This window comes from Anomaloglossus baeobatrachus, chromosome 7, assembly GCF_048569485.1.
Source record: "Anomaloglossus baeobatrachus isolate aAnoBae1 chromosome 7, aAnoBae1.hap1, whole genome shotgun sequence".
Classification (NCBI taxonomy): Eukaryota; Metazoa; Chordata; class Amphibia; order Anura; family Aromobatidae; genus Anomaloglossus; species Anomaloglossus baeobatrachus.
Window position 1 is genome coordinate 180233492 of NC_134359.1, and position 14694 is coordinate 180248185.

Genomic DNA, 14694 nt, shown 5'->3' on the forward strand with positions numbered 1-14694 from the left:
CTCCCATAGAGTTGCATTGGAGAGACTCGTGCGTGAAACTCTACAAATAGCAGCCTGGTACGATTTTTTTCTCAGTCCGATTTGGACTGAGAAAAAAATAGCAGATGGGAGCTGCCTCATTGTTTAACATGTGTCCGAGTGCAATGCGAGAATTTCTCGCATTGCACTACTGCAAGAAAATCGCAAGTGAGAAGCCGGCCTTACTTCCGAACACTCACATATTAGTGCTGTGCGCACACCTACATATAGCTTTTGGACATTCACGTATTAGTGCTGATCGTACTCCTGCATATAATTTCTGCAAATTCACATATTAGTGTGGTTTGCACTTGCACTTTTTGTAGTTGCCTACTGTTATTCTCTGATCTTGACACTGTGTGTTTATTATTTGTTAATACAGAGTATTTACCCAACCTTTGTCTCAGTTGCGTTATATTCCAAGCTATCAGATTCCAGAGTATCTACATCTAAAAAGAGAGATTAGATCCTGTGATCCCAACGTATTGTTACTCCTCTATAAATCACTTGTAAGGCCACATCTGGAATATCGGATCCAGTTTTGGGCTCCCCATTTTAAAAAGGACATTCAGAAGTTAGAGTCAGTTCAAAGGCGGGCAACTAGACTACTACAAGGAATGGAAGGCCTGCCATATGATGACAGGTTGAAAAAGTTAGATATGTTTAGCTTAGAAAAAAGATGTCTCAGAGGAGATCTCATTTATATGTATAAATACATGTGTGGTCAATATAAAGGACTGGAACATGACTTATTTCTTCCAAAGACAATACTAATGCGGGCTTTACACGAGACGACTGATCGTGCGATGCATCGTCGGGGTCACGGTTTTCGTGACGCACATCCGGCATCTTACACGATGTCGTCTCGTGTAACACCTCCTAGCGACACAGTATCGTTCACAAATCGTGAGTCGTGTACTCGGCGCTAGGTTTCATAAAATTGTTTAATTAAAATGGCGTCGGTTGTTCATCGTGTCCGTGGCATCACACGTTGCTCTGTGGGACACCACGGGAATGATGAACAGCAGCTTACCTGCCTCCCGTGGCACCTGCCGGCTATGTGGAAGGAAGGAGGTGGGCGGGATGTTTACAACCCGCTCATCTCCGCCCCTCCGCTTCTATTAGCCGGCTGCCGTGTGACATCGCTGTGACGCCGAACGTCCCTCCCACTCCAGGAAGTGGACGTTCGTCGCCCACAGCGAGGCCGTCTGGAAGGTAAGTACGTGTGTCGGGGGTTAAACGAGTTTGTGTGCCACAGGCAGCGATTTGCCCGTGACGCAAAAACGACAGGGGCGGGTACGATCGATCGTGCTATCGCGCAATAGACCGACTCGTGTAAAGCAGGCATAAGGACCAGGGGGCACTCACTGCGAGTGGAAGAAAAGCGATTCCGACAGCTAAATAAGAAAGGGTTCTTTACAGTTAGAGCAGTCAGACTGTGGAATGCCCTACCACAAGAGGTAGTAATGGCAGATACTATAACAGCTTTTAAAAAAGGGCTGGATGATTTCCTCAGTACACAAAACATTGTTGGTTATATATGACTAAAGGCCCTGTTACACACAGAGATACAGTTAGGTCCAGAAATATTTGGACAGTGACACAATTTTCGCGAGTTGGGCTCTGCATGCCACCACATTGGATTTGAAATGAAACCTCTACAACAGAATTCAAGTGCAGATTGTAACGTTTAATTTGAAGGTTTGAACAAAAATATCTGATAGAAATTGTAGGAATTGTACACATTTCTAGGAGGTCAAAAGTAATTGGACAAATAAACCAAACCCAAACAAAATATTTTTATTTTCAATATTTTGTTGCGAATCCTTTGGAGGCAACCACTGCTTTAAGTCTGGAATCCATGGACATCACCAAACGCTGGGTTTCCTCCTTCTTAATACTTTGCCAGGCCTTTACAGCCGCAGCCTTCAGGTCTTGCTTGTTTGTGGGTCTTTCCATCTTAAGTCTGGATTTGAGCAAGTGAAATGCATGCTCAATTGGGTTAAGATCTGGTGATTGACTTGGCCATTGCAGAATGTTCCACTTTTTTGCACTCATGAACTCCTGGGTAGCTTTGGCTGTATGCTTGGGGTCATTGTCCATCTGTACTATGAAGCGCCGTCTGATCAACTTTGCGGCATTTGGCTGAATCTGGGCTGAAAGTATATCCCTGTACACTTCAGAATTCATCCGGCTACTCTTGTCTGCTGTTATGTCATCAATAAACACAAGTGACCCAGTGCCATTGAAAGCCATGCATGCCCATGCCATCACGTTGCCTCCACCATGTTTTACAGAGGATGTGGTGTGCCTTGGATCATGTGCCGTTCCCTTTCTTCTCCAAACTTTTTTCTTCCCATCATTCTGGTACAGGTTGATCTTTGTCTCATCTGTCCATAGAATACTTTTCCAGAACTGAGCTGGCTTCATGAGGTGTTTTTCAGCAAATTTAACTCTGGCCTGTCTAGATTTGGAATTGATGAATGGTTTGCATCTAGATGTGAACCCTTTGTATTTACTTTCATGGAGTCTTCTTTTTACTGTTGACTTAGAGACAGATACACCTACTTCACTGAGAGTGTTCTGGACTTCAGTTGATGTTGTGAACGGGTTCTTCTTCACCAAAGAAAGTATGCGGCGATCATCCACCACTGTTGTCATCCGTGGACGCCCAGGCCTTTTTGAGTTCCCAAGCTCACCAGTCAATTCCTTTTTTCTCAGAATGTACCCGACTGTTGATTTTGCTACTCCAAGCATGTCTGCTATCTCTCTGATGGATTTTTTCAGCCTCAGGATGTTCTGCTTCACCTCAATTGAGAGTTCCTTAGACCGCATGTTGTCTGGTCACAGCAACAGCTTCCAAATGCAAAACCACACACCTGTAATCAACCCCAGACCTTTTAACTACTTCATTGATTACAGGTTAACGAGGGAGATGCCTTCAGAGTTAATTGCAGCCCTTAGAGTCCCTTGTCCAATTACTTTTGGTCCCTTGAAAAAGAGTAGGCTATGCATTACAGAGCTATGATTCCTAAACCCTTTCTCCGATTTGGATGTGAAAACTCTCATATTGCAGCTGGGAGTGTGCACTTTCAGCCCATATTATATGTATAATTGTATTTCTGAACATGTTTTTGTAAACAGCTATAATAACAAAACTTGTGTCACTGTCCAAATATTTCTGGCCCTGACTGTAAATCTGCGGCAGATCTGTGGTTGCAGTGAAACTGTGGACAATCAGTGCCAGGTTTGTGGCTGTGTACAAATGGAACAATATGTGCATGATTTCACTGCAACCACAGATCTGCCAAAGATTTATCTCTGTGTGTGACTGGGCCTTTAGTGACCAAATGTACAACTGGTTTAGGAAGGTTGAACTAGATGGACCTAGAGGTCTTTTTTTCAACCTAAGTAACTATGTATGTACATAATTGTTTCACTACCTGAAGTGTGAACTCATGGACATCAACAGACACAGTTTCCTTTTTTTTTTTTAATGTTATGCCAGGCCTTAACTGCAGCGGTTTTCAGTTGCTGCTTGTTTGTGGGCAGTTTAGTCTGAAGTTTAGTCTTTAACAAGTGAAATGCATGCTCTATTGTGTTGAGATCAGGTGACTGACTCGGCCATTCAAGAATATTCCACTTCTTTTCTTTAATAAACTCCTGGGTTGCTTTGGCTTTATGTTTTGGGTCAATGTCCATCCGTAATATGAAACACCGACCAATCAGTATGGCTGCATTGGACTGTATTTGAGCACATAGGTCTCTGAAAACCCCAGAATTCATCCGGCTCCTTATGTCCTGTGTCACATAATGAAGAATTACTAGGGAACCAGTGCCACTGGCACCCATGCATGCCCAAGCCATCACACTGCCTTCGCCGTGTTTAACAGATGACGTGGTATGCTTTGGATCATGAGCTGTACTATGCCTTCACCATACTTTTTTCTTTCCATCATTCTCGTAAAGGTTGATCTTGGTTTCATCTGTCCAAAGAATGTTTTTTCAGAACTGTGCTGGTTTTTTAAGATTTTTTTTTTTAGAAAAGTCCAATCTAGTCTTCTTATTCCTGAGGCTTATGAGTGGCTTGCACCATGCAGTGAACCCTCTGTATTTTCTTTCATGCAGTCTTCTCTTTACGGTAGATTTAGATATTGATATGTCTACACCCTGGAGAGTGTTGTTCACTTGGTTGGATGTTGTGAAGGGGGTTCTTTTCATTATTCTGTGATCATCCACCACTGTTGTCTTCCGTGGGTGTCCAGGTTTTTTTGCATTGTTGATGTCACCAGTGCTTTCTTTCTTTCTCAGGATGTACCAAACTGTAGATTTAGCCACTCCTAATATTGTAGCAATTTCTCACAGTTTTTTTTTTTTTTTTCTGTTTTCACAGATGAAGGATAGCTTGTTTCACCTGCATGGAGAGCTCGTTTGACCGCATGTTTACTTCTCAGCAAAAACGTCAAAACGAAAGCACAACACCTCAAATCCACTCCAGAGTCGTATGTACTTAATTGAGAATGAAATAAAGGAATTTCCGATACCGGCCCATGAAACAGCCTGAGAGTTATTTGTCCAATCACTTTTGGGCCATTTGAAACCAGGGAGGCACAAGTTAAGGAGCTGGAACTCCTAAACCTTTCATCAAATTTTAATGTGGATACCCTCAAATAAAAGCTAAAAGTCAGGACTTTATGTCCATGTCCATTATATAACTATAACTTGAATACGTTTCACTATACAGGTAAAAAACTAAATTTGTGTCGGTGTCCAAATATATGGACATAACTGTATATGTAGCCTCAATGGAATTATTAAATGTCAAAGAGAATTTGTCACCAGGTTTTTGCTATCTCATCTGAGAGCAGTGCAATGAAGAGACAGAGACCCTGATTCCAGCAATGTGTGACTTACTGAGCTGTTTGCTCTCATTTTGATAAAATTAATGTTTTCTCTGCTGCAGATCTAGCAGTTATACAGAGCTCATGAATATGATGGACTACCTGGCAGCACACCAAGTAGTCCTTTAATGATAGCACACAATGGACATTATTACTTTCTAGATGGCAAAATGTGGGCAATATTTTCTAGGGCACGTGCACAAGACAATTATATATTAGAGGGGTCAGTTATACTATCTAAATGGCAAAAAGAATGTGTTTTAATTTGTAAACAGACACATTGTTGGGCATTATTGTAAGGGGGTGACACGAGCTAGTTAGAAAGGTGGGTTGGGGTGTGGTTCATCACTAGAGGGCACAGGGTCCCCATAGTTGTTTGCAGGAGGGGGAAGGTAGAGTTTAGGAGTGGAAAGGGCACTAGGCAGAGGGGGAGAAGGAAGGAGATTGGAGAGGAGTAAAGCTGAGACAAGGAAGCAGGAGGCTGCAGAACTATACTGGAGTGGAGGATAGTCGGGTCCTGATGGAAAGAAGGTCGCTTTGTTGTTTGAGGACTGGAAGTATGTTGCTGAGGTTCCCAGGGAAGAGGGAGATCAACATAGCCAGAACACTCGTATTTGCAGGGAAAAAGACCAGTAAACCAGGAGGCCGATGGAAAGCTCTGGCAGCTGAAATAGTGTTAATGCGGTCCATTCATTTACTGTGATGCAATCTAATTGTGCATCCCCCTTAAAAACCTGTCTGCATTCCAAATTATGAGTCAATTGTGGTAGCATGCATACCACTCTCTTTCATACACACCAGAGACGTACTCGGATATGAATAGAAAGTAAGACTGATTTAATACGGAAGTTGGACAAACATTTAAACGAAGTTATTGGCTAGGGGCCAAGAATACGTAACACGTCTCCTATTGGATAAAATAGAACAGCTTATTCTGTGATATACAATATACTGTAATGTGCTTGCTTCCTCATTTACATTAAGCAATGTCAGCATGATTCACTTGTCACAAGACTCTGACTGTCTGAGTCTTATGCCAAAGAGATATATGTGTGGTACGGTTCAAACACCATCTTAAATCCTGTTCTTTTTGGATATCTCCATATAACTCTTATATACTCATAATAGTTCATAATCTTGTCCATAACAATAATAAGAGTAGCAAGGAAACTGGTATGCTTGGTGCCTTGCCTTAGAAACGGAAGATATGTGCAAAGAAAATAAAGCAGAGATTTGAAGAGAATCTGGAGTCTGTCTCTCTGTTGCTGAGAGTGAATGTGAAGACAGAGAGGAATGTCAGCATACCACTACCATCCCCACATTCTTATTCCCCTTTTCATGAAGCAGACCAGCCGGAGGTAACACAACTACAACCCCCTTCCTCGGCGGTGCCTCCGGTGGTTTCTTCATTATTATCTGGAGCACTAAGAGGAGCACTATTTTTGTGCCATAAAGCAGGTGCATTAATAAGGACACATACGGCAGCTGCTGCTTAGCATTGGTCTATCAGCAGGATGATAAGTTTCTGAAAGTTGGGAATAGATGGGGACGGTGCTGCAAATATGAGTCAAATGCGTCTGTTGTAAACTCTTCAGAGGATTCATGTCTGATAGAAGTTGTCGTACCTGTCTGGCAGGAATATTGGTGTTGGTCTTTGCATAGTGATTTATTTTCAGTAACAGCATGGCCATCTGCTGACGTTACCCCATATCTATGATTAAGGTGCACCCTGTAGCTGTAAACGCTTGCCTGGTTAGAAAACCATGCAGATGTTTTGCCTTAACTAAGCTGAACCTCTAGCTACGCCTCTGGTTGAATATGTTACAAAGTACACAGACTCTGCTGTATAATCACAAAGGATAAACTGAGACTTCTGTGTATACATCACATAGGGTACACTGAGACTTCAGTGAATATATCACATGGGAGACACTGAGTCTGCTGTACACATCACAGGATACAATGAGACTGTATTATATAGACTCACTTTGACCATGGAGATGGCCAACTTGAAATTTGCCTTGGGCCGCTTTAACAGCCAGTCTGTGCTGCATGCAGCCTGCGAACCATAGGTTGGAAACCCCTGATCTAAAGAGTAATTACCAAAAAACACTTTTCAATAATGTAATTATTGTATTACCATAAGTTTATTTTTTTTTATATACCACAGTGTGATCTTTTCATATCCTATCTGTGTACAGATAATAGCAAAATTATGGCACTTATATTGATCATTGATTATACTCACCATTAAATAGGGATCTAACCCGCTTAGAAGAGAATGGGATACATCCACCCAAGTGTATCCCCCAAACATGTAAACATATGCACAAAAAATGTTCTTACCATTTTGGGATATCTCGACCCAGGTAAAGGTGATGGCCCCTTCTTTGCTGCTTTCACTGAACCTCAATAAAAATGTTCCTGGACACTTCTCTTTCAGCAGTGCACGCTCTCTTTCCTTACTAATGAAGCCCACAATACATCTATGAATAAAAAATAGTTCCTGCTATTACATATTAGTATATGTATGTATATGTAATATTACATATTTCTTTCCCTGAAAGAGAGTATTAAGTGTATAGAATTTATGTATTAAATGTTTTTCAGTACCCCAAATGCTGGAAGTACCTAAAATAGCAATATACCTGGGCACAGCCGCTGAGCTCAGTGAATTGCTACTGCGGTGATGTGCGTTATCAGTGAGATGTCACCACTGCAACTAAAATATCTGAGCAAAGTAGCAGCTGGGAGGCAAGGCTAGACTCGGGAAGGGCAAATACGCATTTAGATTGTTATTACAGGTATTCTACAGAGTGTATGGTCCAATTTCATTGCAGAAGAAAACAGCTTTAACACCAAAACATAAAACATAGTGCGTTTTGAAAAAAGAAATATAAGCATCACAATGAAAGACGTCTCATCAAAACCTTTTAGAGTTTACAGCATCACTCCATCGGCATCACTGATAAGGCTATGTTCACACACTACATCTTTTTACTGAGTGCATCTTGTTCCTGTGGTCTCAGAAAATGCAGCTTTTGGCCCAAAAACACATGACGTTTTGCTGCATTTTTGTTAATGCGTTTTGTAAAGGAGAGACAAAATATGATAGGATAGGATAATTGATATACAGTTAGAATAAATAGATAGAGAATAGATAGATATTAGAGAGTAGATAGATAATAGGTAGATAGATAATATATAGATACTAGATAGAGAAAAGATAATAGATAAATAATATATATAGATAGATAATAGAACATATAGAATAAGAAAGAACAGATAGCATAGCTAGAAGGAAAAACAATAGCTCACTAGAGGGATAGCTAGCTTAGCCAGCTGGGTTTTTAATTTGTTTTTGTTTAAAAAAAATGACGTTGAGTAATCCCCATTTTTCATATCCAGCTGCAACCCTCAGCTGTGTGCTGTACATTGGCTGGTTATGAAAAATAGAGGTGATCCCATGCTTTTTTTTAATTATTTGATTAACAAAAAAAAAGAAAAAATGACGTAGGGCCCCCCCCATTTTTCTAAAACCAGCCAAGGTACAGCAGACCTTACAGCATCGTTATTTGGCCCTTTCCAGCCTAACACTAGCAGCCCACAGCCACCCATGAAGTGGCGCATCCATAACATGCGCCATTTCTGGAGCTGGGACGAGCTCTTCCCGTTGCCCTGGTGCTGTGGCAATTAGGGTAATAAGGGGTTAATAATAGCCCACAGCTGCTACTAAGCCCTAGCTTAGTGATGGCAGGCGTCTATGAGACACCCCCCATCACTAATCTGTAAGTGAAAGTAAATAAACACAAACACCTCATAAATCCTTTATTTGAAAAGACAAAAAAGCACCCCTTTTCACCACTTTATTAACACCTTAAACATCCCAGGTTAGACGTAATTCACACGAGGTCCGACGACGCTTTCAGCACTGCTACATATCTGAAGCTCAAATCGAGCGCCATAGAACAAGACTACCCGCTATGAGCTCCACGCAGAAACTAAAGTGAGCCGTGCGATAAGCAGTGACGTTAATCAGGTTACCCGCGGCTACAGCTGGAGTCCTCCTCCTGTGACCGCAAATCAGGCAACGAATGAAGTGAGCAGTGCGATCAGTGAGATGTCACTCAGGAAATTTGCTGTCACAGGTGGAGGCTGTGGCCATGCTGTGGCTAACCTGAGGGATGTCACAGCTGAGCGAGCGGGCCACTTCACAGCGGGCTGTTCTATGGTGCTCGGTATGGAGCTTCAGATATGTAGCAGTGCTGGAAGCATCGTCGAACCTCATGTGGGTTATGCTGGACCTGGAGGGTTGTGTTGGGGTTAATAAAGTGGCGAAAGAGGGTGCTTTTTTTGTCTTTTATTTCCAAATAAAGCATTATTTCGGCGTTTGTGTTTATTTAATTTCACTTACAGATTTGTGATGGGGGGTGTCTAGCCTGCCATTGCTAATCTAAGACTTAGTGGCAGCTGTGGGCTGTTATTAACTCCTTTCTAATTCGATTGCCACTGCACGAGGGCAATATGGGAAGAGCCGGGTAAAGTGCCGGGACTATCGCATCTAATGGATGCGGCAATTCCGGGCAGCTGGTGGCAGATATTTTTAGGCTGGGGGGTGCCCAATAACCATGGGTATCGCCAGCCTGAGAATACCAGTCCCGAGCTGATGGGCTTTATCTGTGCTGGTATCAAAATATGGGGGGGATCCTACGCCAATTTTTATTTATTTATTTTACAGTACAATATAGACCTGGCAAACGGCGTCAGTGATTGGTTGCAGTCAAACACTCTGTCACTCAGGGTGGGGGCTCTTCTGATTGCAACCAATCACAGCCACCGGTGGGCGGTGGAAGCAGTGCATATTCAATGAACGTAATGAGTGGCCCGGTAAGTGAATTTTCAGCTGCAGGAGCAGTGTGACAGCTGCGCCAGTGATTCGGTAAGTGTGAAGCGCTTGCTCCTACCCGTTTGCTCTAGATTCTGATACCCATTGACTTTATGGGAATCGGCATCTAGCCAGATACCAGGGATCAATCCCTCACCGACCCCGAGTCAGCGGAGGATTGATCTGCCAGTCCCCCGAAACGCAGGGACAAGATGCAAAAAGGATTGACATGCTGTGTCTTCAAAAATGTAGCCAAGATGCAGCTATAAAAAGATGCACTGTGTAGACAACAAAATTGAAATCTCATAGACTTTACTGGGAGAAGGAAATGCCTGCATTTATGAGCATCTTTGTGACGTAAAAAATGCACCAAAAACGAAGTAGAAGATGCAGTGGGTGAACATAGCCTAATGTGTTCAATTTTAAATCGACAAAAGGGGTTTGTGTGTGAATCAGAAGTCGCTTTTATGGTGAAGATGGCAATTGGCAAGCATTTTAATACAATCACACCTACATTACAGACATATTTAGAAAGGTTTAGTGAATACATTTTTTTGTCAGAAGTGCTTCTTTAATATAATAAGTTTTTTTCATTGTATTAAAAAGAGTGGACACTCACACCACCAGCCAATCTGTGACATGATTCATGTTGCCAGAACCACCAGGAACCATGACTGCACCATTCAAATGAGTAGGTACAGGGTGACTAGTCCAAGAGGTATGTGCGTTTTCTTTTGCCCACACAACTAGACTGACATGTCTCTACCTCTATGAGTATTTCAAAAGACTGACCCGCACATCCTACAAGTGTGTATAGGTGCCAGCTGAAAAAACCTAGCAAATACAAAATGGATACAGCCGCACACTAAATGCCATCAATGTATAAGTGAACTCTGGTACTGCATTACTGCTATATGAAAATATTAGATTTTTAGTTTATGAATTGGCCAATGCATGTAAGCACGGAATCCAAACGGCAAGGTAAATCTCAATATTCCGGGTCCCTAACTAAAATGCCACTATCTAGGTTAAAACCATCCATGTCTGGGCAGCTAGACTAAAAATCTAACTTGAAATGCCACTATCTGGACTAACCTCCATGTCTGGGCAGCTAGGACTCCTGGTATAAGGATTATGAACACAGCCTGGTTTGTAGAGCGGAGTGCTCAGTCAGAAAAAAACTCACTGCAAATATTTCAAAAGACTGACCCGCACATCCTACAAGTGTGTATAGGTGCCAGCTGAAAAAACCTAGCAAATACAAAATGGATACAGCCGCACACTAAATGCCATCAATGTATAAGTGAACTCTGGTACTGCATTACTGCTATATCAAAAAATGAGATTTTTAGTTTATGAATTGGCCAATGCATGTAAGCCCGGAAACCAAACAGCAAGGTAAATCTCAATATTCCGGGTCCCTACCTCTATGAGAGCCTGTCAGTTTAGCGAAGCAGAAAGGAATATACCACTTTGGTTGGTCGCCTCTTCTGAAGTCATGGATTCAACTATGTTTTGGTCTGAAATGCAGTGTTTCACATTTATGAGACAGGTAAAATATCTTTGTACCGTGTTAGCCAGCAGAGATAAAAATTTTTTTAACTTAGGACTCTCACTTCTTTTAAACAATTATTTATTTATCTCACATATAGCGCTATCATTTCCACAGTATTTTACAGACATCACTGTTCCCATCAGTTATGTGTTTTGAGAACACCGGAGAACTCAGAGAAAACCCAGATAAAAACTCCTTGTAGATGTTGTCCTTGATTGGATTTGAACCCAGGAACACAGTGCTACACAACAACAGTGCCAATTTACTGATCCAGTGTGTAGCCCATTTTAACTAAAGTAGGTCACAAAAGTGAATGCATCCTTCACATTTTTTTACGTATTTTCTTATATCTTTTCATGGGAGAGCACTGAAGATATGACACTTTCATACAATGTAAAGTAATCAGTGTACAGCTTGTATAACAGTGTAAATTTGGTGTGTCCTCTAAATAACTCAACATACAAGTATTCATGTCAAAACCGCTGGCAGAAAAAGTGAGAACACCTCTAAGTGAAAATGGCAAAATTGTGCCCAAAGTGTCAATATTTTGTGTCTACCATTATTTTCAAGCAATGCCTTAACTCTCTTGGACATGGAATTCACTAGAGCTTCACAGGCTGCTACTGGATCTCTTCCATTCCTCCATGACAACATCACAGAACTGGTGAATGTTAAAGACTTTTCTTTCCTCCATCTTCTGTTTCACAGTGCCCCACAGATGTTCAATAGAGCTTAGGTCTGGAGACATGCTTGGCCAGTCCAGTACCTTTAACCTCGGATTCTTTAGCAAGGCAGCGGTCATCTTAGAGTTGTGTGTTTGGGTCATTAAAGGGGTGGTTCACCCATATTTTTTATTGTCTAGATCGATATTATATTGAGAAACAATGTTTCTCTCAAATACCTTATGTTGTCAATAGTGCCTGTGAGAGGCGCTATTGCAGACCGCTGCTCCCCGTCCAGTGACGTACCCGTTCAATGCTGCCACGTCACATCCGTGCGGCCGGCTGCGTTCTGAGCCCATCTGCTCCCTGCTCCTCCTCCTCCTCCCTCACAGCACGTCTCTTGCTTGCAGCGTTCTGTGAGGAGGGAGGAGGGAGGGGGGAGCAGGAGATGTGCCGTGCTAGGAGGGAGGAGGGAGGAGGGAAGGGGGAGCAGGAGATGTGCCGTGCTAGGAGGGAGGAGGGAGGAGGGAAGGGGGAGCAGGAGACGCGCCGTGCTGTGCTAGGAGGGAGGAGGAGGGGGGAGCAAATGGGCTGTGACAGCAGTGAAACACCGCTCACAGCTCAGAGTCTGGAAGACTGTAGCCGGCCGCACGGATGTGACGTGGCAGCATTGGACGGGTACGTCACTGGACGGGAAGCAGCGGTCTGCAATAGCGCCTCTCACAGGCACTACTGACAACATAAGGTATTTGAGAGAAACATTGTTTCTCAATATAATATCGATCTAGACAATAAAAAATATGGGTGAACCACCCCTTTAATATCTTGAAATACTGCTCCACAGTCCAAATTCCAAAGGGAGGGGATCATGCTCTGCTTCAGTATGTCACAATTCATGTTGGTAATGAGCTGTAGCTCTCCCGAGTTGACCTCACTCATGCAGCCTCAAACCATGACACTCCCACCAGCATACTGGACTGTAGGCAAGACACACTTGTCTTTGTACACCTCACTTCGTTGTCGCAACACAAGCTTGACACTATCTGATCCAAATATGGTTATCTTGGTCTCATCAGACCACAAGACATAGTTCCAGTAATCCATGTCCTTAGTCTTCTTGTCTTCAGCAAACTGTTTGAGGGCTTTCATGTATCATCTTTACAAGAGGCTTCCTTCTGGGACGACAGCCATGCACACCAATTTGATGCAGTGAGCGGCATATGGTTTGAGCACTGACAGGCAGACCCCCCCACCTATTTAACCTCTTCAGTAATGCTGACAGCACTCATACATCTAATTGAAAAGACAACCTCTGGATATGACGCTGAGCACGTGCACTCAAATCCTTTGGTCGACCTTGGCAAGGCCTGTTCTGAATGGAACCTGACTTGTTAATCTGCTGTATGGTCTTGGCCACCGTGCTGCAGCTCAGTTTCAGGGTGTTGGTAATATTCTTATAGCCTAGGCCATCTTTAAGTAGAACAACAACAATTGTTTTTTTCAAATCCTCAGAGAATTCAGTGTCATGAGGTGCCATGTTGAACTTCCAGTGACCAGTATGAGTCAGTATGGAAGAAATAATACCAAATTTAGCACACCTGCTTCCCAATCACACCTAAGACCTTGTAACACTAATGAGTTACATGACACCAGGTAGGGTAAAATGGCTAATTGGCCACAATTTGTCCATTTTCACTTAGGCGAGTACTCACTTTTGTTGCCAGTGGTTTAGACATTAATGGCTGTGTTTTGAGTTATTTAGAAGGCACACCAAATTTACACTGGTATAAAATCTGTTCACTGGCTATTTTACGTTGTATTAATCCTAGAACGCGCAACCATAGAAATCTACAATAGAAAACAAGTAACCTAGCAGGCCTGCGAGGCCCCAGGTATGCGTTCTAGGGTTCAAGTGTCATATCTTCAGTTTTGTTCCATGTAAACATAAAATGAAACATTTACAAATATGTGAGGGGTGTACTGTAATTTGTGACATATTGTATGTCTCTGTTTCATACTGCCCATTGTTCAAGGAGAATTAATTATATGACAGATTTGTGTTACATAAAAAGTGTATTTAAACACATGGTCATTTTCTTAGCCATACATTCTATTTTTCATCTTTAACTCCATCCTGGCATATTTTAGTTTTTGAGCTTTCATTTATCTTTTTTAGGGTAATCGGGATGAGCTGGGTAAAGTGTTGGGATTGACGCATCTAATGGATGCAACGATTCTGGGCAGCTACAGGCTGCTATTTTTAGGCTGGGGGTCCCAGACATGGGCCTCTCAAGGCTGAGAATACCAGCCCCCAACTGTCGGTTTTATCATGGCTGGCCATCAAAATTGGGGGGAACTGCACACCATTTGTTAAAAATTATTTATTTAAAATAGTTTTTAAAAAGTCACATAGGGTCCCTCTTCCTTTTGATTCACAGCCAAGATAAGCACACAGCTGGGGGCTGCAGGCTGTAGCGTATGCTTTATCTGTGCTGGGTATCACAATACGGGGGGACCATACACCAATTTTCTTATTTATTTATACACCTATATAGAGTCACAGACAGCGTGTGTGATTCCAAGCAATCACACACGTTGTCACATAGGGTGGGGCGCAGACTGACTGCAACCAATCACAGACGCTGGGACTGCCAGTGGATGGGAGAAGCAGTG

General features: G+C 42.5%; 1 protein-coding gene across 1 annotated transcript in view; it reads right to left on the minus strand.

Moving 5' to 3' along the window:
• STAT1 (signal transducer and activator of transcription 1) overlaps positions 1-14694 on the minus strand; it is an 801166-nt gene that overhangs the window by 187520 nt on the left and 598952 nt on the right. The window contains exon 20 of the mRNA XM_075317825.1: positions 7266-7405. Coding sequence (XP_075173940.1) covers positions 7266-7405 — 140 coding nt within the window. The remainder of the gene's footprint in view (positions 1-7265; positions 7406-14694) is intronic.